Source organism: Malania oleifera, chromosome 6 (assembly GCF_029873635.1).
Source record: "Malania oleifera isolate guangnan ecotype guangnan chromosome 6, ASM2987363v1, whole genome shotgun sequence".
Classification (NCBI taxonomy): domain Eukaryota; kingdom Viridiplantae; phylum Streptophyta; class Magnoliopsida; order Santalales; family Ximeniaceae; genus Malania; species Malania oleifera.
In genome coordinates this window covers 96,025,606-96,050,640 of record NC_080422.1, presented here as the reverse complement: position 1 = coordinate 96,050,640, position 25,035 = coordinate 96,025,606, and the positions used below count along the sequence as shown (strand labels likewise).

General features: G+C 33.9%; 2 protein-coding genes across 2 annotated transcripts in view; one reads left to right on the top strand and one right to left on the bottom strand.

Annotated features, from left to right (window-relative positions):
- The first annotated feature begins 18,284 nt into the window (after nucleotides 1-18,284).
- On the top strand, nucleotides 18,285-22,321 carry LOC131158851 (ras-related protein Rab7). Its single transcript, XM_058113762.1, has 8 exons — nucleotides 18,285-18,462; nucleotides 18,598-18,704; nucleotides 18,817-18,843; nucleotides 18,940-19,039; nucleotides 20,670-20,816; nucleotides 20,905-20,985; nucleotides 21,322-21,467; nucleotides 22,050-22,321. The coding sequence occupies exons 2-8, from the start codon at nucleotides 18,652-18,654 to the stop codon at nucleotides 22,114-22,116; spliced, it is 621 nt and encodes a 206-aa protein (XP_057969745.1). The 5' UTR covers nucleotides 18,285-18,462; nucleotides 18,598-18,651; the 3' UTR covers nucleotides 22,117-22,321.
- A 1,192-nt stretch (nucleotides 22,322-23,513) lies between these two features.
- LOC131158850 (subtilisin-like protease SBT6.1) overlaps nucleotides 23,514-25,035 on the bottom strand; it is a 33,324-nt gene continuing 31,802 nt past the window's right edge. The window contains exons 8-10 of the mRNA XM_058113761.1: nucleotides 24,350-24,844; nucleotides 24,143-24,203; nucleotides 23,514-23,927 (exon numbers count right to left, since the gene is read on the bottom strand). Of these exons, the coding sequence (XP_057969744.1) occupies nucleotides 23,836-23,927; nucleotides 24,143-24,203; nucleotides 24,350-24,844 (648 nt within the window). The 3' untranslated portion in view covers nucleotides 23,514-23,835. The remainder of the gene's footprint in view (nucleotides 23,928-24,142; nucleotides 24,204-24,349; nucleotides 24,845-25,035) is intronic.

Genomic DNA, 25,035 nt, shown 5'->3' with positions numbered 1-25,035 from the left:
GTTTAAAGTTGAAACTCCTTTTTAGGATTTTACCATATTAACCTTGTTTGTCATTTAAGAGAAAAAAAAAATCTTGGGTACTTAATTTCCTAACTCATGGGTATTTGAGCAAAAATGATGGGGTATAAAATAGCAGCCCATGCATGGGCCTATGTCATGGGCCGGGCCTGGCCTGGCCCAATCATCTCAAATCATGGGTTGGAAAGAAAATAGGCCTTCTTAGATTGTCAGAAAGACTGACCCTAAGCCCATCTCCTAAGCTGAGCTGAGGTGGGCCAGGTCATGAGCTAGGAGGACTAGACCTAACACTACAAAGCTCCTCTTCTGAGATAACCCTACCCCAAATGAAATAATCCCAGCCTAGTAAGAGGACAAAGGATGTTAGGAAAATCTTTTTGGTGGGCCCCACTGGAACATATTTACGGATAAACCCTTCCCCCAAAAATACCTTCCACCCCACCCGTAACCCCAAATGAGCCACAACTTAAAAGCTCATGATGCTAGAAAATGTTTCTTATTGGCAAAGAGAAAGATATTAGACCATCTTATAATTTTCATAATCGTACCAAAATTAGGAAGTAAATTTGTTAATGTGCTTTCCAAATTCAAGCAAATTAAATTACCAACACTCACGTATACATGCCCTTCATGCACGTAGGATATGTATCTCACAGGATATGTCCCACATATCGGGTCCCACATGAAAGGTACATGTCCCATATTGAATGATTATTAATTAGTTAACTGAAAAATTAGCTTTGAAATAAATGAGATTTTAATGACTAGAAGTTTAAAGGATATTCCTATATATATTAGCTACTGCTATGGGAAGTAGCTGAAGGGGCAAGCAAACATCAAGCTAAACTAAGGAAAGAAAAACTCTTAAGTTGGAAAGTAGAGAAAAAACCTGGAAGTAAGGAAAGAAAAAGAATATAGGAATTGTCCTCTCTCTGCCTCTGCTCTCTGTTTATCAATACACTCCCATAAATCTGGTGAAAGATAGAAAAGAGATCGGGGGTTAAGCGGGAGAAATGATCCTAGCGGCGTTTTTCTCAATTTGTATACAACATGAATGATCCCGATATGTTTATATTATAGTTATCTTTATTGTTTATTGTTCAAAGATATCATGTTCATATGAAATTTCATGATAATTAAAAATCCTACAGCATATAAGTTTTTCTTACATATGGTATCAGAATTGTAATTGAAATTATCATGGTCTTTCTTTTATGATAAAAATCATTTCTTTTAACCCCTTACAATCTTGTTATGGGTTTGTATGAAAGTTTGTATTCATAATATTTTCTAAAATCGAACTGAAAATTCGTATGGTAAATGATTCCTAAAAATATATGTGATATTTGATGGATTTATGGAGTTTTTTGTTGGTATGAAAATTATGGTTTATGCATTAATTAATTGGTTTTTTTTTTTTTGGTCTAAATTTTGTCTCAAAATATTTTGCATGAAGCATGGAGTCAGCGGGTCCCATCCCCACATTCATAAAAATTTCTCTGCTGCGTGGTACGTGGAGACTTTTAATTAATTAATTTAGTAGCATGTGCACTAGCCGTTGTATGCTAGATGCTTTATATTATATATATGCTGGGTTAGGGACCCTGGCCTGTTACATGGTATATCATTAATCTTTCCATCTGCTGCTTTCAGCTCTGCAGTATCGGTATATATGCCTCTGCCTCTCTCTATCTAGACTTGATAAATAGAACCAGATCCACCGTGTGATTGATTAAGCAGATTATGAGAATATTTAAATTTATATTCGACTCAATTAATTGACATAATTCGTAACATATATATATATATATATATATATATATTACCATATGATGAACAATTTATTTTGTGACTGTGATGGCAAAACAAGTTAGCGGATGGGGTTTGCACGGGTTATAAACGGATAGTTAGGGGTTAAATGGGTTTGGGTCCGAGTTAACTTGTTTATTATCAGATGATATAAACTCAAATCCGATCGTTTAATAAAAAGAGTCATAAACGGGTACTCGTTAAGAACCCGTTCAAAAATATAATTTATTTATATTTAATTTTTAAAAAAAATTTATATAAAGTGACATAATTTTTTAAAAAAATGAAACACTTTTTTTAATTTATTAATATCTTAACAAAAAAACATAAAATGTTGAAAATAGTGCATCTCTTTAATTAATATTTAAAGAAATATGACTCATCTGATGAGCATCGCTCATAAGGCTTTAAGACGTCCACTTAATGAGGATTGCTCACGAGGCAACAAGAAGTAAACACAACTTACCGAAATACAACCTATTTGATGAGCATTACTTATGAGGCCTGAAGACGCTCACTTGATAAGCACAACGTATGAGGCAGTAAGAAATTAGCATAACTCACCAAAACACAACCTATCTAATGAACACCGCTCATAGGGCCCGAATGCGCCCACTTGATGAGCAAATCTCATGAGGCAACAAGACCAAAGAACAACTCATCAAAATATGACTCATTTTATAAGCACTGCTCATGAGACCTGAAGATGTCCATTTGATGAGCATAACTCACCAAAATATGGTCTGTCTGATCAACGCAACTCATGAGGCCCAAAAATGACTATTTGATTAGCACACTTATGAGGCAACCAGAGGCAAGCACTACTCACCAAAATATGACCTACCTAATGAGCACAACTAATGAGGCAACAAGAGACAAGCACAAGCTGTCCAAAGTCAATGCTAATCATAAGGCTAAAAAATGTCTAATTGATAAAAACGCTGCTCAATAGATAAAAGAACTATTCAACAAATAAAAAAGCTATTCTGCAGATAAAATAGCTACTTAAAAATTAAACAAAATGATTGGTATATAAAAGATCTACTCAGCAAATAAAAGAATTGTTCAGCAGATAAAAAAAAAAATTGCTCAGATTGAGCCAAAATTTGGGTAACCAGCTTGGTTTGAGCCATAAATTGCATAAACAGCTTGGATTGAGCCAAAGATTGTATTAACAGCTCAAATTGAGTTAAACTGGCTCGGGTAAAGCCAAACAGTGGTTACTCAACTCAGATTGAGCCGAAGATTGTATAAATGGCTTGAATTAAGCCAAAAGCGGATCAACTAGCTCATATCGAACCGAACTGACTCAAAGAGTGATCAAAAGTAAAGATAAAGGAAAAAAAAACTTAAATTAAATTCCACAATTATACAAGATTTCTGGTCATCTCGAGATACTCTTGAGTCAAGGAAATGTAATTCATAGACTTGAGAGTAAAGGGGCAAGGCAACCGATATAATATGAAATGAAAAAAAAATTTATTGACCCCAATAGCAATAATATCGATAGGGTACACTAATTAGGGGCAATGATAATGGTTCCACAATTATTTTTCACAATACATATCCTTAAACCAAAATATCATCTCCCCCCCCCCCCCCCTCTTTCTCACCAACTAAATAGTTGACCATTAAATACCGAGTTCAATAAGGGCATGCCTCCCACGACTATAAAAGGGACATTCTGAGAAGAGTTAAGATATCTCACTCTTATGCATTCTTACTATTACAATAAGTCAATCCTTCCATATTTCCTAACTTAGGCATCAAAGTGATCCCCCAAAGTACATCATGGGTCCTCCAAGCCTCTCTTTTTTGGTTATTTGCAAGTGGTCAAGGTCAAGTTCGATTCGCATTTTCTAGCCAATTTTTGGCAACAATAATAGTACTAATGAATTCATCTATAGTTTTCTATAATGAATTTTTAACGTAGGAGGCCACATAGTTTTTGTATAAGGATAATCATCATTACCCATCTCCAAATGAATAACTAAAAAAAAGTTTGATCATGATCCCTTATCTCTAATGAACCACATGAGTTGAAAGAACTATTCTTAAATTGTTTATTGGAATAAACAAATTAATTAAATATAATTTTGAACAAAATGCAACTACAACACAATAAGCTCGATCATTAGCTAAGATGGTTCACCTCCTAACCCCCATTTGAGAGACTGTAATTAAATTCCTATCAGGGAAATTCCTCAAAATTTTGGAGGAAATTTGTGTTGTTATGGCACTCGCACAAGATTAGTGTACAAGGCGGTGGGGGTCCAAGGGATTGTAGGTTCTTGCAGTTGCCCCTTTGGAGGCACGGCATAGGTGCACATAAAAAAAATAAAAAATAGAAAGTCAATTTTGATTATTTTGATTTAAAAAATAAAATAGAATTATAAGAACCAATCAAATATTTTTTTTGTACAATTGATTGATAATTAATTAATATATTAATATATTTATTATATTGTCCCAGACAATTAAGATATATATATATTATATCTACTATGCTCATTTCAAAATAAAAACACATCCATTAAGTGTATGAGCTGACATATAAATTAATTACATATTTAAAGATTAATTATTAGTTCAATTAAATTGAGCAATTAGCTCTTAACATAGAATAGAATATAGCAATCAAAATTTATATCAATAATTTATTTCTACTATGTTTAAAATTATAATATTTATAAAACTGTTCTATTGAGAAAGTTATAAAACATGTATATTGCACCATTCTAAAAAATTAAATATCAAAAACCCATATCTCTATTAGCATTAGACCAAAAAAAAAAAAAAATGCATTTTTTAATAGATCAACTGAAAATGTGGCGCAACCATCGTTCCAGGAGTTCTTTCCACGTGGCCACGTGGGTATGGCTGTGAGACAAATAAAGTGGGTCCCATCTCAAGATCACCAAATCCTCACATCAGTGAGTTCCTTTTTTTTTTTTTTTTTTTTAAAGGTATTTTGGGATTATATATTTATTTATTTATTTATTTGAGACCACTAACTCAAATTTCTTTGTTGAAATTAATATTAGGTTAGAGATTCAAAGATATTTTAAAATATTTACTCATGCTAAGTTTATTAAATGAATAATGAAGGAATAAAAAATAAAAGAGGATAGTACGGCGGACGTCGAGAGTGAATGAACATATCTCTTTTTGCATTATATCTTATATATAAATTATTTTTTTTTCTGAGTAAAAATCAAATGTTGACTAAAAATATAATTATAAATTTATAATTAAGTTTCCTACACTTGTAATATTAATTTATTTCATACGAACTTACTACTTAACTATTTAAGGGAAAAAGAAAAGAAAAGAAAAGAAAAACCTTTTTGTTTGGAAGTTCAAATAACATAATATTTCAAAGTGTCGATGCTAAATTAAAGGACCAACAAATCAAAGGGGGGAAAACTAGTAATGAAGTTGAGGGTAAGATAAATATGTTTCTTCTTTTATGTTATATTTGAGAGCACAAATTTCAAATTTTAAATTTGAATTATAACAAAACTCAACACAAAATCATATTAATTTTGTATTAAAATTCATACAAATTCAAATTAAATACATGAACTTAGTATTATCTCAATTTTAAGGATCGTAATCTTTTTTATGCTTCGACATTGGCAACTATAAATTTATACTACCTTTTAGTATCAATTGCCTTTCTCTATTTATTTTTCTGTTCTTTTCTTGAATTATATAATCTTCAACCGATGCGTCCTTTGTTTTTATTGCACTGGATAATTGAAACACGATACATCTATTTTTATACGAACAACTCTATAAATTACCATTTTAATTCAAAATTTTTATGAATAAATTATAAGAAAAAAAAATACGTGTTAAACATGGATTAATATACCGGTCTAACCACTGGTTCAATCAGTGGTTTGCCGGTTGTACTAATCCAGTCGCCCATCCAGATCATTAACCGGTTCAAGTATGCGAATGGGCCAATTCTAGATTAAGTTTTGGGCCGATGAGTGCACTTTAAGAACCTGAGAGGCCCAGAGTCATAGAAGAAGTGGCCACATGACTGGGCTACGCAATATGGGCCAACTGGGATGGGCTTTTGCATGGGCAAAGCCCACCGCAATTTTTAAGTAAAGATAGATGACCTCAATGAAGATGCCAAAAAAAATTATTTCTGCGATTCTATCAATTTTTAGGCCCTAATAATTTGATTGCAGTAAAATAATTTTTCAAAAATGCCCAAAAATATGGGTCATTAATTTTATAATCAACAGAAGCTTTAAAATAATTTTACAAATTTTTTTTCGAAAAAAAAAAAAAACTACCGTTATAAGGTTTTGTTTCAAGTTTTAAGTTTGCGACCGTGAAGCTAATAATCCTTAATATTTTGTAATAAAAAATATTAAAATGTTTCGGTTACAATTCATGATTTGAGTTTTAAATATTAGATTTGACCACATGTACTTAAGAATATCTTAAATTTAAAGTTATGCATAATGACAAAACGTGATACAGCATGCAAGTGGACAAACATCAACCTAATTGTTGTTGTCCTTCTATTTGTTTTGTAAACATGTTGCACATGGAGCCCTTTAGTCTCGCCAAAAATAACTATTTGTCTATTTTAAAATCTTTTGGAAGAAAAAAGATGAATTTCAATACATATATGTATATGTATGTATGTATGTATGTATGTATGTATGTATGTATGTATGTATGTGTGTGTGTATGCTCTGTCGCTCTAGAATAACAATGCGCATGATTTGTTGCTTTCAGGTAATAATATATAGGGGGTGGCAAAACGGGTCGAAACCCGACGGGTGATACGTGACTCGCCCGTTTAAATCAAGTTTGGATTTGATACAAGGTGACCCGTTTATATACAAGTTAACCTGGACCTGACCCACTTATTAAACGAATTAGGCGGATTCAAGTCGAGTCACTCGGTTTATGACCCATTTAAAAATAAAAAGAATTTTTTTATAAAAAAAATATGTCATTTTATATGAAATGTTTAAAATTTTTTAAAATAAATAAATTATATTTTTTAAACAAGTGACCCGTTTATTAAACGGGCGAATTTGAGTTTACATAGTCACCCATTAATAAACGGGTCAACCCAAACCCATTTAACCCCGACCCATTTATGACACACCCGAACCAGGCCTGTTAACTCGTTTTGCCACCCCTAATAATATGCATGCTTTTATTGCTTTCGGGCAACAATAGGCATGCTTGGGCTATTTTAATATGTACTAGTCTAATGCATGTGTGTTACGCATGGAGTTATGTTTTATTTGCACAATAATACACATAAATTAACTATAAGCTATTATAATATATTCCAAAGTATTATGCTCACAATGTCACTTCATCATTCTTTTAGAAAAAAAGAAAAAAAAAAATATGCCCTCTTTTTATTCATCCTTGATCTTTGACTTTCATGTTTCTTTTCCTTATTTCACATGCATTCATCAACAATATAACAAATGACTATAGTTGTAACATTAATCTTTTTTTAAAAAAATAACAAGGATATAGAATAAACTTGGTTTGCCTACTTAAGTAAACTCTAAGGTCATAAAAGATATGAAAATTAGGAAATTTATCTATATAGATTTAGTAAACCTACAAGGAGCTTAATCATCCTATTTATAATATTAAATTCTATTAGACTACGTTTAATCTATGTTTTGGGCTTAAAATTGAGCCCAGATTTGTGTTGATTTAGACAAAATTTAGTATAAATTTGTATTAATTTTTTTTCAAATATATCCATACAAATCCAAATTCAAACCTCTGAAATTCTTCCTCCAATGCTATCTTACTAAATTGTTTTAGGTTTTGTATCCTATGAATGACATCAGAGAAATATTTGGGATTTTGCTTCAACTTTTGAAATTTTACCTCCTACAAGTATGGAAAATTGTCAAGCCCTTAAATGTGATTATGTGAGTGAGTCTCAAATTCTTGTACTCATGTCGAGTTGGTAAATATGTCTATAAACTAGAAAACTTAACTCAATTGTGCCTTTACAATGTGAAATAAGTTCCACATACGACACAATTAAGGTATAGTTGAACACATTATCAAAAAGGCAAACCAAATATTAGTCAAACCGCCCAAACCTATTCACTAGAAAACACAGCTTTGTTCCATATTAAAAAAATTGACATAAGAAAATATATTCAATTGCTTTCATAATTATTACAGGAGACAAGTTGCAAGCTTTCTACCATGGTTAATGAAATATACACATGCATACATATGTCATTTTTAATTTTGACAAATACAGTGTGCTCAACACAACATGTATAATTGTAAACAAAGAAACAACCATGCGTATTTTTTTCTAAATCTAGAATATAAAGCATGTATTTGTTGAAGTTAAAGCACATTTGTACATATAGAAGAACCATTTAAGAAAAAAAATCATGGAACTAATAACTTTAAATGAAATTGTAAGTGGAATACTTTGGAAGTATCTACATTGCAATCATACACGTTTACATAGTTTCTAAATCTGAAGGCATCTATCATTTCATATCATATCATGGTTCTCGAATATGCAACAAATATGTTGTGTTAGCCCTAGTGGCTAAGCATTCACATTCCAGCTTATTTTGATGACAACAACTCATTAGTGGTTCTTAGGTATGCTAATATTTTTCCTCAAGTTCAGTTCAAATATATAGGATATTTCCAAAGCAAGCATAAGGGTCAGACGTATCTCGAAGAAGCAATGAGCAAATGATCATTACCAAAGTTCAACACATAGAACATCTGAAGCACAACCAACCGAAGTGTGTATGAAATCTTACATTGTTTTTATAATTGTTGGGTTGTGTGAGAGGTAGCATTAACGTTGTAACTCTTGTGCGTGTGACGTGTTCAAGAGTAACTTGCAAGAGACAAGCGAAACCTGCAGAGAAGACTCATCGAGGATTCATCGACTAACGCATGTGTATGACTCGTCAACAAGTGTCGGGCGGCAGACAACATTTAATGCACAGTAATGGCTAGCTTTGGGCTTGTCTTTTCTCCATTAATGGCCAACGGCTCTCCAGCATGCTGCTCGTCTCTTTGGCCATAAATATATGTCTTTAGCATTCATTGAAAATCAATCAAGCACTTTGGTTGTTGACAACATTCATTGAGCATTCATTTTAAGGCTTCATCTTTGCTCTCAAGCTCTCTTGCTCTTTACTATTGTTTACACATCATTTGCAAAGAGAGAGTAGTGTGAGGTTTTTTTGTATTATCATCTCAAGAAGGACCACCTTGTATTGTATCTACATCTTTTGCTTCATTGTATTGGGAGGTTCTTTGTGAGCCATTGGAGGGTGCTTCTTGGTGAACACTGTAGTTGTAAGCTCTTGGTGAGCAACTGGGTTGTGTACCATTGTTGTAAAGGTTTCTCCGGCTTGAAAGGAAATCGTTTAGTGGATTTGGGAATCCTTGAGTTGGTCTCAAGGGATGGACGTAGGTTTGGTGTCGAACCACGTAAATATCGTCGTGTTAAGCTCTTCTCACCCTATCTCATTTATACTGCTTACTTGTTATCATTTGCTTTGAACATAAATTGTGATATAATACTCTTACTTCTTGCCAAGACAATTTTTATTTTGTAGAAAAAGTTTTATATCCACAAAATACGTCTATTCACCCCCCTTTAGACGCACACCCGGGCCGACATGTTGGCTAATGAGATTGAATTGGAAAACCATAGATAATAATGTGTATGCTAATAGAACTTGAAGTCTTAAAAATGTTAAGTTGGAATTGAAATGTGTTAGCTTTGATGCAACCCCAAGAGGGAGGTGAATTGGGTATTAAAAAATTATCGCCTAGGTCAATCAGTTTAACAACAGTATTGCACAACTTAGGGTCAGTTTATGCAATGAATCAATAAACATACACATGCAGTAAAATAAAGTGTGGAAAAGTAAATAATACACGTGAAATGTTATCGAGGTTTGGCCAAAATGCCTACGTCCCCGCCTTGGCACATCCGCACAAGGATTGCACTATAAGCTCACTTAACGGGTCGAGCGACACCATTTACAACTAAGTCAATTAACGGATTTGACCTCAACCTACACCTTACCAGGATGGTGCACCTAACTTTCCTAACCGAATCTAAGCCAATTCGGGACTATTTAACAGGGCTAGTCTCCCTCTTCAGGCCCATGCCTGGAATACAACAATCAATATAAATTTTTTATACAAGAAAATATGCTTCTCAACAAGCAGATACGTACATTAGTATAGCTCAAGCAATAATGTAAGTACGTATGATATGTAAATATGCTCAGTGCTCTAATGTGTGCTAAACACTCAATCAAGTATGATAATCAATCAAGATCTAAAGTGTGAACCTAAGCAAGGTTTGAAACACAATATTTGAATATCATAATGTCAGATCAAGGTTTCAAATATGCTAGAGTGTGAACCTAAGTAAGATTTGAAACACAATATTTAAATATCACAATATCAGATCAAGGTTTCAAATATGTTAGCAAGTTTATTCAAACAAATTCAGCAATATGTTCTCAATATACTAAGCACAAGGAGTTTGAATGCAAGCTTTGAAAATGATTTTTGCATACAAAAATATAGGCTTAGGTGTCTTGCAATAACAATGCAAGAACCGCAACCTTCTAAGTCTTCCCACTCAAAATTTATCAAATAAAATTAGTGGAAGAACTTAATGTTATACTCTCAAATAAAATCAACCAAACAATATAGCAAAAGAGAGTACTAGCTAGGAAGATTAAGCACAATCACTTTTGAAATACCCACAACACTTAAAAGATCAAGGAAAATGAAGTTTTGGAGTGTTTGGGAGTAGTATAGGCTAAAAAGAAATTTTTAAATTTGAGAGAATTTTGGCCCTAATTAATTTGCTAATCCTTACTAATTATTGCAAATGAATATATATATATATATATATATATATATATATATATATATATATATATATAGGCAAGAGGGAATTTTTGACTGTTGGGGACTCACTGGGGATAATTAGAAAAGTTTAAAACAGATTTAGAAAAATTAACCCAGTTTACCCCTTTTAATTTCAATAAAAAATTAATTTAACCCGCGAGTTTCGGGTGCCCTATCTGAGGTTCAAGTGCCAGAATAGACTCAGTCAGAAAATTAGTTTTTAAAGGTTCGAGTGCCCGAAGTTAGGGTCGGTTGGCTAAACACAAGACAGAAAAGCCCATTCGGTTTCTTAATATATGGAGTTCGCATGATTTTTTTTTGTCATGCGTTAAAGATGTCTGGATCAGGATGACTTGGCTTTAAGTCTTTTGAAAGTTGCTATTTGCCTTAAGAGAACTAAAGTTGCTTTACGAGCATAGAATAAAAATGTCTTTGGGAGAATGAGAGAAAACTTACAAGCTCTCGAGGAAAGTATGGAATCTCTAGAAAATCAGTTGCAATCAGGTTTTTCTGAGGAGGTCGAAGCCGATTACTTGACTACTAAATTAGAGATTCAGGTGTGAGAGAATAGGGAAGCATTTCGCCTAGAACAAACTGCGAAAAAAAAAAAAAAATGGTTGATTGAGGGGGATCAAAACTCTAAATTCTTCCATTCAGTTATTAATCAGAGGGGGAATAAGGTCCGTATAGACCGTATGGTTCTGAACGATAGGAGAATATTGGATGGTGCAGAAGGAATACATAATGAAGTCGCTGCTTTTTTTCAAAATTTTCTCTCAGAGGCTTCAGTGGTTGAACCTTGTTATCTCTCCGAGATAATTCAAAGGCAGATTTCATATGGTGATAATAATTTTCTCTGCACAAATCCGACAGAAGAAGAAGTTAAAAGAGCGGTATTCTTTATTCCCAAAGAAAGTAGTCTGGGACCATATGAGTTTAGCTCTGAATTTTATATTTCTTGCTGAGACATTGTTAAAAAAAATGTCTTGGATGAGGCAAATAATTTTTTTCAAGGCACTCCTCTTTCCAGGTTCTTTTCCTCCTCGTTTATTATTTTAATTCTAATGGTGGACAATCCTTCTAGTTTTGATAAATTCCGGCCTATTAGTTTGTGCCCTATGGCTTTTAAAATTTTTTTCAAGATTATTGTTTTTAGGCTAACTAAGTTTGTTGATAAGTTGTTCTCACATGAGCAAGGTGTTTTTATTCCCGGGCGCGGTATTTTTGAGAATATTACACTTGCACAGGAAATAGTTCATTCTTTGCACAAAAAAATGGTTGGCGACAATGTGATGGTAAAACTGGATATGGCTAAGGCTTATGACAGAGTGAATTGGAATTTCCTTCTGAAAGTTCTTAAGGCTTTTGGTTTCTCTGAGAGGTTTTGTAAGCTTATAAAAAATTGTGTGGAGTTCCTGTGGTTTTCCGTTATGATAAACGGAACTTTTAAAGGGTTTTTTCAATCAACTAGAGGCTTAAGGCAAGGGGATCCACTTTCTCCTTATTTATTCATCATTATGGAGGACGTTTTGACAAGGTTGCTAAAGAAAAACTATGAGACAAGTCGTATTGGACAATTTAATCATATGATTGGGGCCCCTTTGGTTTTGCATTTACTTTATGCGGATGATATTCTTATTTTTGAAAATGGTGGAAAAATGTCTATTAGAAATTTAGTTCACACTCTAGAAATGTATGAGAAGTGGTCGGGTCCAAAAATCAACAAGACAAACTCTGCGTTATTCCTTTCGAAATACATTACTCCTGCTCGAAACGTGGGTTATTAAGAATCACGGGTTTCATGAAAGGTAAATTCCCAGTTACATATTTGGGCGCGCCTTTGGTTTCTGGAAAATTGTCTTCCAGGATCTTGGAGCCTCTTGTGGAGAAGATTAGGAAGAAAATTGCAAGGTGGAAATTTAAGTTGCTCTCGTAAGGTGGAAGGTTGATTTTATTAAAACATATATTGTCTAACATGCCGATACATTTGATGTCGGTTATTAATGTTTCACAAGTCACATTTTTTCGCATCAACTCTCTTATTGCCAATTTCTTATGAGGAGAGGTGAATGGTAAAAGGAAGATTCATTGGTGCTCTTGGGCGAAAATTTGTAAACCCACATCGGAGTGGGGTATGGGCTTGAGAGATCTTAAAGAAGTTCAAAATTTGCTTTTCATGAAATTTGCCTTCAGACTGCTCACTTCTAACAATTTATGGTCAGGTTTTTTCAGTGCTAAATATTATAGAAATGATCATTTATTAATAAGGAATGGGAGACCAAATGACTCTCGGTTCTGAAAATAAATGATGGTCACTATTCCGGAAGTTATGGATAATGTTAAAATTTTGGTGAGAGGTGGGAACTCTTCTTTTTGGTTTGATAGGTGGCTTACATCAAAACCATTAGCGGTGTGTATTAAGGTTATTTTGAACAAGAAGCTATGTATTAAGGATTGCTGACTGAATAACAACTAGAACTCTGATTTATTAATAGAATTGGTTGGGACAGACAGAACAATGGAAATCTTGCATAATGTGTCAGCTGGTAAAAGTGGTCAGGATATATTCATATGGAAGTCTACCCTTGATGGCAATTTCTCTACCAAAATGACATAGGAGCTAGTGAGGAGCAAAAGTGATAACTTGCAAACTGGTTTCACTAGGCTCGAAAATCATATATTAAAGGTATTTTAATCGGTCTGATTTCATGTTTGATTACGTGGTGCCTTTGGAATCGAAGATGCAAAGCGAGAATGGAAGGAGTTTATCAAAGTGTGAATCAGATGTGGAGAAGTGTTCAATACTGGGTTAGTTCTTTAGCTAATAGCTCTAATTATTTTCGAAAATTGAAAATATCAGACATTACGATTTTGAAAGAGTTTCAAATTCAGTATCAGGGAGTTTGCGCCAGGCCTAGGAAAATTATTTTGTGGGTTAAATCCTCAACAGGGTGGATAAAATTTAATTGTGATGGGAGTTGTAGGGGCAATCCAGGTAATTCGGGAGGTGGAGGAATCATTCGGGATTGTCATGGCATGGTGAAAATGACTTTTTCAAACTATTTTGGCAATAGTACGAACAATAGTGCGGAATTATAAGTACTTCTGAAAGGAATTCATTTATGCAAATGACTTCATTATTTTAATGTGATTATTGAAAGTGACTCACGAATTGTTGTTGATTGGTTTCAAAAAGGTAGATGTACCTTGTGGTATCTTTAGGATTTTTAGGAGGACCTCATGGCGAAGCTAGAAGAAAAGAATTTCATGGTGATCTATTAATATAGGGAAGGTAATAGTGCGGCTGATTTTCTCACTAGAGAAGGAGAAATGGGAAATAATGTCATTTACGAAGAACAACATCTTTTACCACGTTCTCTAAAAGATATCCTTTGAATGGATAGGTTGGGTCTCACTTCCTTTCGTCATTAGTTTATCCTCTTGATTTTTGTTTGGTTGGTTTAGATTTTTATTTATTTTTTATTTTTGCTTTGATAGGCCTACTTAGATTTGTTTCTTATTTAACTTTATTTGGATTTGTAGTCCTATTTTGGTTGGTTGTTGGTATTGTTTTTAGGAGGCCTTTAATTTTTTTATCTGTAATTTCCCAATGTTTGTCTTGTAACTACGGTATTCTTCCTCCAAAAGTGAGGGTATATTAATAAATAAGTGGAGGTGTCGCCCTCCTTTAGCTAAAAAAAAAATCAACAATAAATTAATAAAAGTCAAAAGAAAGAAAAAATATGAAACAAGGAAAAGGAAAAAGATTCAAACTCTTAGGTCAAATGAGCCCAATAAAATAAATCTTTTAAAATGAAAAAAAAAATTGATTTTTTGGAGCCTAACTCCTCTCTATTAAACTAATGTCAATTGCTCTATTTCTAAACCTCTCAAAAAATGATTTAGGGAATTATACATTAGATCTATAGGCTCTAATATTCTTCAAATGTCAACTACCAAAAGATCAAAAATAGAACGAGGAGTAATCCAATGAAGTTGTAGGATTTCAAAAAATAAGTTTAGATTTCGATAGTAAACAAGTAATGTATAAATAAATGATTTAAAAATTTCTCATCACTCTTGCAAAGGAGACATCGATTTTTTTTCAATTTATAACTGGATGAAACAAATATACCAATAGGGCGGGATGCTCAAAGGTTGAAATTGTGTTGCACATAATTGCAACATTTATTTTATGAAATTGGAAAGTTGGAGGGAAATGGAAGGTTATGTGACTATTCAAGTTTCCTTGATATAGATGACATTGGAATTGAATGGCAAAGGTTCAATCAGGATATTTTAGATAGTATATAATTTATTTGAATATAATAAGTGTAGAGACCCAAACTTGTATAAGTTGGGTTCGTCGACGAAGGGTCACATTCGTCGACGAAGTCCTTCAGATCCTCGTCGACGAAATTCAGAGCCTTGTCGATGAGCAAATACCGAGCGGAACAGAGAAATATCCGGAACTTGGACTCGGCAATGAAGGGATGGCCTCGTCAACGAGCTGTGTTGTGGATTCGTCGACGAAGACGCCTCCTCGTCGATGAGTTGGACATGGTCAAAGGCCCTAAAATATTCATTTTGGTTACTTAGAAGCTAAGTTTGCTCCCAAAAGATCTCTCTCTCTCTCTCTACCCATGAAATTTCTCTTTCTCTCTCTAAGATTCTTCGCTATTTGTTGTCTGTTTCCAAAAATGGAGGATACTGTGTGGATCAGAAGAGGAAACTCTACTACTTTAGCATATCGGATCGTTATTTTGAGGATTTCGGGTTTTCCCAAAAATTAAGGTAAGAATCTGATCTTAATTTTAATTGGATATTTGGATAGTAGTCGAAATTATAGTATGGTTATGTTCTATGGTTTTAGGTTTTCAAGATCCCAGGTTGTCGATTTGAATCATTTTCATACGAAGTTTCGTTTCAAGTTTAAGATAAGGGGAAATTGATTACAATAGCATTTTCGGAAAATTAAACCACTAAAAAGTTAGTTTATATTATATGTATGATTTAACTGCTTATTTGCTAAATTCTACCAAGTAGAAATACCGGTTTTACGATTTTACGATTTTTGATAAAAACAAAGATTTTGGCATATGATCTCCAAATCTTATGAAAATTACTTATTTACATTTATATTGTAATAGGAGATGCTTAAATCCTTTACTTTTCTTTTTAAGTGATGGTTACTAGGTTTATATCATTTAGCGGATTTTTGGACTAAACTCATGTGATATATGTTGAAATGAAAATGTATAAATTTTCTATACTATTGATATAGATTATGAAAACGGAGATCCAATTTGTTATACTGATAATGTGGAAAACAAAGGTCGGTTATACACCGAGCTGTATATATGTAAAAAGGGTAAACCGAGTGGATAGGCGCCGGTTTGAACCCGATGTGATTATCTGAATTTGTGAAAATACTGGAATTGCACAGGTTACTATATTTTTCTATAAATTGTATATATGATGAATGGAACCACAGCTTGCTACCAAAGGAGTTGAAAGATACTCCAGTAATAGGGGTTGAAAGATACTCCAATGTGAGAAGTTGAAAAAACTTCATTAATGGAGTTGAAAGATACTCCCAATGGCAGGTAATTCCTCAGGTGGAAGGGTACAGTGCAACCACACATGTTTAAAATCAGTGTGGGTACATAGATAGTCGGCTAGCAGGTGTAATGAAACCACTGGTGAAATAATAAACCAAATGGGGGCAATCGGACTATATTAGATACTCGACATATGCCTGCATGAACAGGGCATTGTCGAAGATATCAGTGCACAACTCGTGTCACGGGATAAATAGGCAATATATGTATGACAAGCTAGTCGTTGTTCTAATAATCATATGCATGATTTAAATACTTGATGTGTAAATAAATGTTATATGTTACGGTATTATAAACAAATGCTTCAAATGTATGAATTTGTATGAAAATGTGCATATATGTAGTCACACACTATTGTAACACTTTCTTCCTTACTGAGAGGTGTCTCACCCTATTATACAACCTTTGTTTTCAAGTCCGTTAGTTCGTCGGTCCTATTAGCTAAAGGGATTGGGGAGATTATTGTTGGTTTAGCTTACGTAAGCATTTGACCCTGTATTAAACTAAGATAAAGTTCCTTTTTGGAGGGTTGTAATAACAGGATTTATTCTAAGTCTGTATAAATGTATTTGTGGATGTATTAGTAAACTCTAGTATAAGACTAAATGAAATCTCAGTGGATGTTTATGTTTTTTCGCGACATTTACATCGAAATTATGTATGAATTATACTCATATGTCCGTGGTTAGGGCGAGTTGTTTACGTATCTTGAACAGGTACATGTATTTAGTATGAATGAATGATACCTGGGTCCGTATAAAGGGTAGGGTCGTTACAATAAGGATTAACAATTAAAAGAAAGAACACTCAGGATATTGTGACTATTTTGAAATTTGTCACCTTAGACTATAAAAAAAATTGGTTAAATGTGCTTGATTTTTGAAGTTGAATCAAAATATAAAAGTTGAAAAAGATTTATGTAGTAAGTAACATGTACCCTAATGTACTTGTTTTCTAACATTTTTTCTTTTGTGAAAACTAATTTTGAAAATTTTGACTCAATGTATAATTCATTTTTAATTTTAATTCCTAAAAATCCTAAACCCATTTCCACTTTTAAATATACAATTAAGTAGTAGGAAGTCATTTAATTCATCTTAAATGGGTCATTAACAGTACTTAATGAAAATTAGGTAGTAGAAATCCTAACCATGAGTTGTTGCCTCTAATTAAAACATAAGAGTAAATGGAGTAAAAACAAGATTGAATATCTCATTTTATCTTTTCAACGACAGGTTTGCATTTTATATTTTAATACAAATACAATAAATATCAAAACAAACTCGAAAAGTTTCCTACTTATTCCTTTTTAAATAGGAAACCAAACTAAAGTAATCTCGGGGATATCTATGAAAAGTTAATCAATGAATATGTCAAGCACATAAAATTGTTACATATTCATTATGGATACCCCATGTAGAATAGTGAATCAAAACTCAAGCAATTCTACTTTAAGTAATTAATAAGAGTGTTGGTTAAAAATGCTACTTACAAACAGGTCACCGATCACTTGTCGAGTTTCGATCCGTTTTGTCACCCCCTACTTACATAAGTTCAAATAATACTTTTCCAAACTACTACTTCTCTTAAGAAAATAAGCATTTTCTTTAGAAATATATTCTAAAAAAAAAGAGCAATTCTCTAAAAAACTATTTATAATAAGTAATTTCATACTACTTTTTGTTAAATACTTTTAAATAAATTATTTTTTCTAAAAAAAATATTTTTTTTAATTATTAAGTGATTTCGAACTATCCCTTGATTAAAAGAACGTAATCATTTGCAATCATCATAAAATACAAAATCTTAATCAAGATTACTAAAATCAAGTGGGAAACCCTAATTTAGTTAGTAATTTTCAACTAGTCAAAATTGAGGGGAGAGGGGCGTGAAATGGTTGTCATTTTGACCAAAAACGAGTGGCAGTCACAGCATATGTATCCAGACGGGACTAATTTCTCTTTGCCCTTATTATTATTATTATTATTATTATGGCAGACACATGAAGAGCTGTTCTGTTCTGATCTGTTCTGTTCTGCTCTGTTCTGATATGTTCGTTGTGTTGTAGGTCTGACCTGTGAGTGTTGGACCGGTAGCTGTTGTTTCATAATAATAATAATAAATATTATTCTTATTTTTCACTTCCTTATTTCTGTTTCTTAAAGCACCCAAAAACTGCTTTCTCTGCTTTCATTTTTGGTTGCTTTCGCAGGGGAGAGAAAGAGAACACCTTTCTTTCAAAAACCCTAATCCCACCTCTGAATCCATGGCTTCTCGTCGACGCATGCTTCTCAAGGTCATCATCCTTGGTGACAGCGGGTACCTACATCGCCAGCCCCTCTTTCTCATCCGCTTTTCAATGATTATTATTTTTATTTTATTTTTTGCATGGTTTGATGATCCATTTTTTGTGTTTTTCGTTTTGGGGCAGGGTTGGGAAGACATCTCTGATGAATCAGTATCCTGAATCTTCAAATCGTTTTGTTTTCTTCTTTTTTTGGATCACTTGTCGTTTTGGTTTGCGGTTTGATTGGCCTTAAACCGCGTAATTTAGATATGTAAATCGTAAGTTCAGCAATCAGTACAAAGCAACCATTGGAGCGGATTTCTTGACCAAAGAAGTTCAGTTTGAAGACAGGCTTTTCACAATGCAGGTGAAATCTTTTGTGCCCTCTGCCTCTATTTCTTCAATTGGGTGGTTTTGCATTCATTTTTACAAATTTTTTTATCTTTTTTGGGCAAGCTGTTGATGAATTCTATTTGCAACAATGCTGTTTGTTAGAGTGATTATGTGATTCATGAATCACGGGCTTAAAATATAGAATTAGAGATCTATGGATCAATAACTTGAGTGTTCGACAATTTCGCAGCGCTGTTAAATCTAAGTCCATTTCGTGCTTATATGCCGTCTTAGGGGGTGTTTTGGAAGGCAAATGCAATTATTGATGGTAATCAGAAGCATACTACATACTTGTGTAATGGCATATGGTGCTTGAGTAGAAATCCTCATTACTTGAGATGGGGAAATTTTGGTACTAGATTTAGTTTGTAATTGTGAATGACTGCTGTGCACTGTGCAGTTAGATATTTCCTTGGAAAAGCCAATAGTTCCCTCGGCACAAAGGGCTTAAAGTTATGAATTATTTTTCAAGTTTAATGTGAATGAAAATTAAATGATCTGGCCCTCTATAAGAAAATATATTCTAATGTTGCTTGTAGTGAATCTCCAAGGTTTTCTACTATGTTTCTATCTGCTTCATATACTGGCTATCCTTGAGTTTCTGAGAAAGGTGGAGTTAAAATTTCTAAATTTGCATATTAATTTAGTTTATAATAAAAGTGCTGTGATTGTTAAAAAATTGTTGCTGGATCTGTTTCTGGTATTCCTTATGTCTAATAACTAGTGCCGGTATTCAGCGTAAATATGTTATTTGTATTTAAGAATTATGTTCAGATTGGAGCTTCCTCCCTAACTCTCTCTGAAACTAGCGACCCCTCCTTCCCCTGCCAAAAGAATTTGCAATATTGATGCTTTCCACAAGGGTATCCCATAAACTCTCCTCTTAAGAGGATGCTTCTGTAAAATCTCACTTGAAGGCAGAACTTTGAATGCTCTATGCCATGGGCTGTAGATTTTTAGGTTGCTTAACATTAAGTGCGATTTTTTTCCATGTTATCACAAGGAAAAGCTTTCAAAAGTATTTTCTTGCATTTGAAATTTCAAACTTGAAAAGATAGTACATCTAAAAATGCTTCAGATTTACTCAGCCCTGTGAATATGTGCTCAATCTGCTCCAAATACTGACATTTAACAACCAGGCGTAGTACAAAGTAATTTCTTTTCATCCTTTACTTCATCTGGGCAATGAGCTTTTTGGGTATACGATTGAGAGTTCAGATACCATGCTAACATAGACAAAATTCCCCTCAGATGTGTTTGTGGAATAGAGTGGAAACTTCTTCTAGTAATCTCTGGTGTATCTATCTTTCATACTTGATCCTCCACTAGGAGTAAATTTTTCATGAGTTTAAGGTAATGTTTCTGATGATTGTCTTTTCCGGAATGAAACAGCATAAAAAGCATTGAGAATTTTTTTTAGTTTCTTTTCTGTTATCCCTAAAATGCAAGCTTGTTCTTGAAGGAACTGTTCAGCTTTTCTGAAGAGAAGTTTGAATGAAATTAATGTGAAAGTTTGAATTTGATGGGAAAAAAATACTCAATTCAGTTTCCTACTACCTCCTCTTTATTGATTGGGGGTTAACATGTTTGTGATCAAACATCAGATATGGGATACAGCTGGCCAAGAAAGATTTCAAAGCCTTGGGGTGGCTTTCTACCGTGGTGCAGATTGCTGCGTTCTTGTGTATGATGTGAATGTTATGAAATCATTTGACAACCTCAACAACTGGCGGGAAGAATTTCTGATTCAGGTAATTATGAACTTGTTTGCATTTGAGTGAATCACAAATTTCAGTGTGTCAGGGACTGAATTTTTTTCTTATCACTTCTGTTATGCAGGCCAGCCCTTCTGACCCTGAAAACTTTCCATTTGTTGTATTGGGGAACAAGGTAGACGTTGATGGTGGCAATAGTCGAGTGGTAAGATGGCTCATTTCCTCCTCAAATCGCTCTATCCTTTATTGGAGATATACGCCTTCAGTCACTAGAAATATCTGCTGTTTTATTTATTTTGTCTAGTCAATAGGAGAGGGAAGTTTTGAAATAAAGGTTATTATTATAGGTTGTTTGTTTCATGGGTTATATTTATGTGAAATCTGAAGGTGTAGAATTATTGGAGTAGTTCTTGTATAGATTTAGTCAAGTTCTCTCCATATTTTCTCCTATTAGTAAGGTTATGGGTATGGAGATGTTATTCTGTTGCTTTTCAATTGTTACCTGCAAATGTAAATTACGAGTTATTGTTCCGAATTTCAGGTGTCTGAAAAGAAGGCAAAAGCATGGTGTGCATCTAAGGGTAATATTCCTTACTTTGAAACCTCAGCAAAAGAAGGTCTCAATGTAGAAGCTGCTTTCCAGTGCATAGCCAAAAATGCTCTCAAAAATGAACCTGAAGAAGAAATGTAAGTATTACTGGAAAAAAAAAAAAAACCCTTTTTAACACTAGTTGTGTTGAAATTCACATGTCTGTGTCTAAAGTCAGTATTAGACTATGTTATACGGTGCTTTATTAGAATTCCACCAAGTTGCACGATTATGATTGATTTTCTTATTTGGTCTCTGCTTGACTCTGGTGAAAATTCCCCCTATCCAAATAACTAGTTGTCCGGATAAATTTATGTGCTTTACACCTTCAACATTGATCTTATGACTTCTAAATTATGGTGCTCCTTAAATATTTACTTCGTTGCTTTTTTATTTTTGGGTCATAATTGACTTTCTTAATTGATGTTCTCTTTGCACAGTAAAGTTGTCTTTTGATTTGATGGAGAGCTGTTTCTATGGGCTTTGCTCATAATGCCATCTTTTTTACCCCGCTAGATAAAAGATGTATTTTTTGCCCCCACGCCTCTAAATTCTATTGAATTTGAAATTATTGAAAGTGGGTCAACTTGTCAAGCCCTTTCCTGCATTTGACATTATGTATTCGTTGCAACATTCATTCTAACTTTTTTTATTTGAAATTTTGTTTGTTGTCGATGAAGATACCTTCCGGACACAATTGATGTTGTTGGTGGTCGACAACAAAGGTCTTCAGGATGTGAATGTTAAGGAAAGCTTTTGGTAGGGATGGTTTGTTTCATGGAAAGAAGTGCAGCTGTTACTTTTCTCACCAGAATTACGCGCAAGTATTATTTAGAAAAGGTCATTTGAATATTTTGTTTGTATATTTCAAAATGGCTTGAACAAGGAAATTCAAATAATCACTGAATATTGTATTACCCTTTTATGAATGCCCAATTATGTTATGGTTAAATTATTTTATGCTGAATGCCACTTTAACGAGGGCATCAGAGATTGGACGGGAGCCTATCGCAGTCCCAAATTGAACGTGTGTTAAGGATATCTTAGACTTATAAGGATGGTTTAGACTCCAACTATATGAGGTGCCTTTTATAAGACAAATCTGTGAGGCCACTGAGACAATATCTCACTGGAGTTGGGTCTACTGTGAGGGAACTATCATGTGGCCCTTTTATGAATGCCCAATTATGTTATGGTTAAATTAATGGGGCTTCAATAACCTTGATATGGTCATTCTAAATGATTTAGAAAGCATTTGTTATCCTCCAAGATACGGGCTGTACTAAATCTAGATTGCCATAAGCGCAAGGCTTAGGTTTTAGGAGAAGCGTGCAAATCCATTGTGGTTGACGATACTAGTGGGCTGTCCAATGGAGGGGCTGACACTACCAGAGCTGTATACAGGCAATGTTTTTGGTGTTCATTGTGAGCAAGTTTATTAAATTTTCATCAAGCTTGGATTCTACGTAAGCTTGAACCGTACATTTGTTCAAATGGGGTGATTTCAGGCCAAACAAGAATCTGTTCACAGACATTTAAAGGAGAAGCCTATTTAAGAGTCCAGCTTATTTATAAGATATTTAAGTTCAAATTTATGAGCTTTAAATTTTATATTTAAATTCAGTTCATTCATTAAAGGGGTTTCAATTGAGCCAACAAACAGCTTGATTTATCAACTTGACCTTTACTCAATTGATCAAAATATTGCACAATGCCATGCCCACCATCAATTGCGGTTTGTCAGTATCTGTATGCATAGGAGGCAACGCCATACCACAAGGCCTTAATCCCAAGGTTATTATTGATCTATAATGAGTTTTTTTTATGACCTCCTAACGTTTTACAAAAACAAAAACTCTCCAAAGTTTGTCACAAAACATAATTTCTCCTTATATTTTTACAATTTTTTTCCTAAAAGATCAAAGTTTCAATGGATGCAAGCATCCTAAAAATTACATTTCAAGAAAAGTTCGTGAAAATTTTATAACTTTATAACCCTGAAATTTTAAAAATCTTAGAAAAGATTGATATCCTTTTTACAAATTTAGTAGACATCAATGTCTTTTGCCCTATATAGCATTTAATTTAACAAAATAGACGGTGAAAATTCTACAACAAAAAAGAAATAATTGTAGATCCACAAGTTCCAAGCAAGTACAAACCCTTCATTTCAAAGTTGATTACTGGTACATACCATTGTTTTCTCCCCTCAAATTCAAAAGAAAGGGATCTTATATCCAAGATTTCATTACTTTGAAAAATTTGTACCACCGTGAAATATCAAAACCAAGACCATGCTAAAATCTATAGTATGGACACGAACTAATTCCTATGCTGATGCCCCCCAAACTCATTTGACTCTGCAATCAACTTAACAGGGAAAAAACATCACGGGTTGTGTAACAATATTACAGTTAAGAATGTGACCAGAAAGTCTATCCTAGCTATCTGAAAATTTATTCTCAACTATAGACTGGCCATACGACCAGATACAGATCCTTTCCTCCGCCGTCGCCGTTTCTGTCGAATTTTCCAAAGGCTTAGAAATAGCACAATACCTAACAAACATGAGATTTAAGCCAACCATAATGAGAATCTACATAATATAATAATCATGTATAGAAATTAATGCTGTATTTGGGAACATGGTTTTGGATTTATGTTGGCTGCAAAGAACAGGGCAAAATATTGTATTTCCAAATCAACATAAATCTAAAGCAGCAGCCCAAAACTCAATGCTCCCAAACACAATCTAAATCTTGATGTCACTAACCAGAAAGAGCAATAACAGCTGGTACAAGCCAATGACTACCAACTAGCACAGGCATATCTACCTGTGAGCAAGGATCGCCATAAAATGTCAGTCTTTAACATATAATAATGAAGAAAATTAATAGAGAAATGCTCTAACCAATTCATGATGAAATAAAGAAATGAGAAGAAAAGGGAAAAAGGGAAAGAGAAATTTTCGGTTTCTTACCTCATCTCCGTAAAGCAACCCTAGGTATTTGTTTCCCAAAGGATCATTCTTCTTCTTGGTCAACTTGGGACGCTTCAAACGAGAAGATTCAACAGTGGAGTTTAATCCTCTCCCCAAATCAATGACAGGATAACCAGGCAACCTTCTGTTTCTCCCCCTAACCTGTAAGGTGTAACCCTTGGTCCCCCATACCTCAAACCTGGAATCACTCCTGCAGATCAATTCCTTTCCAACAACAGCAGAATACGTGGAAAAATTTACATCAGTTCTGCGAGATGGTAGTTGGTTGTCATCCTCATACAGGGGTTCATTCAGTCTAAAAGAATCTGAGAGAAGCACAGGATCTTTGATATCCCTGCTTGTAAAATCTAATATCTTCCTCAGCAGCCAATAACAGTTGGTGACCATATGGCTGCTATCTAAACAGTTGGAGTCCCCATACACTACAATGCGACCGCCACCCTTCTCCAAAAGGCCAAGGATAGGGGAATCTGCCTGCAATCATGACAAGACAACAAAATTTATAATACACAAGTGAGAGAAACACAGAAAATCTTTGAACACCATACACAACTCATCTATAGTCTTACACCCTTGCGTGCATGCATGCATGTGTGTGCGCAAGTGAAACAGAGAGGGAGACGGTTCCCAAGAACTCCAGTCTTCCCACTTAAATCAGGATGGGA

Coding starts and splice junctions, on each gene's coding strand:
- LOC131158851 (XM_058113762.1), top strand. CDS start 18,652: ATGGCTTCTCGTCGACGCATGCTTCTCAAGGTCATCATCCTTGGTGAC. Junction 18,705..18,816: donor ATCATCCTTGGTGACAGCGG/GTACCTACATCG, acceptor GTTTTGGGGCAG/GGTTGGGAAGACATCTCTGA. Junction 21,468..22,049: donor AATGAACCTGAAGAAGAAAT/GTAAGTATTACT, acceptor TTGTCGATGAAG/ATACCTTCCGGACACAATTG.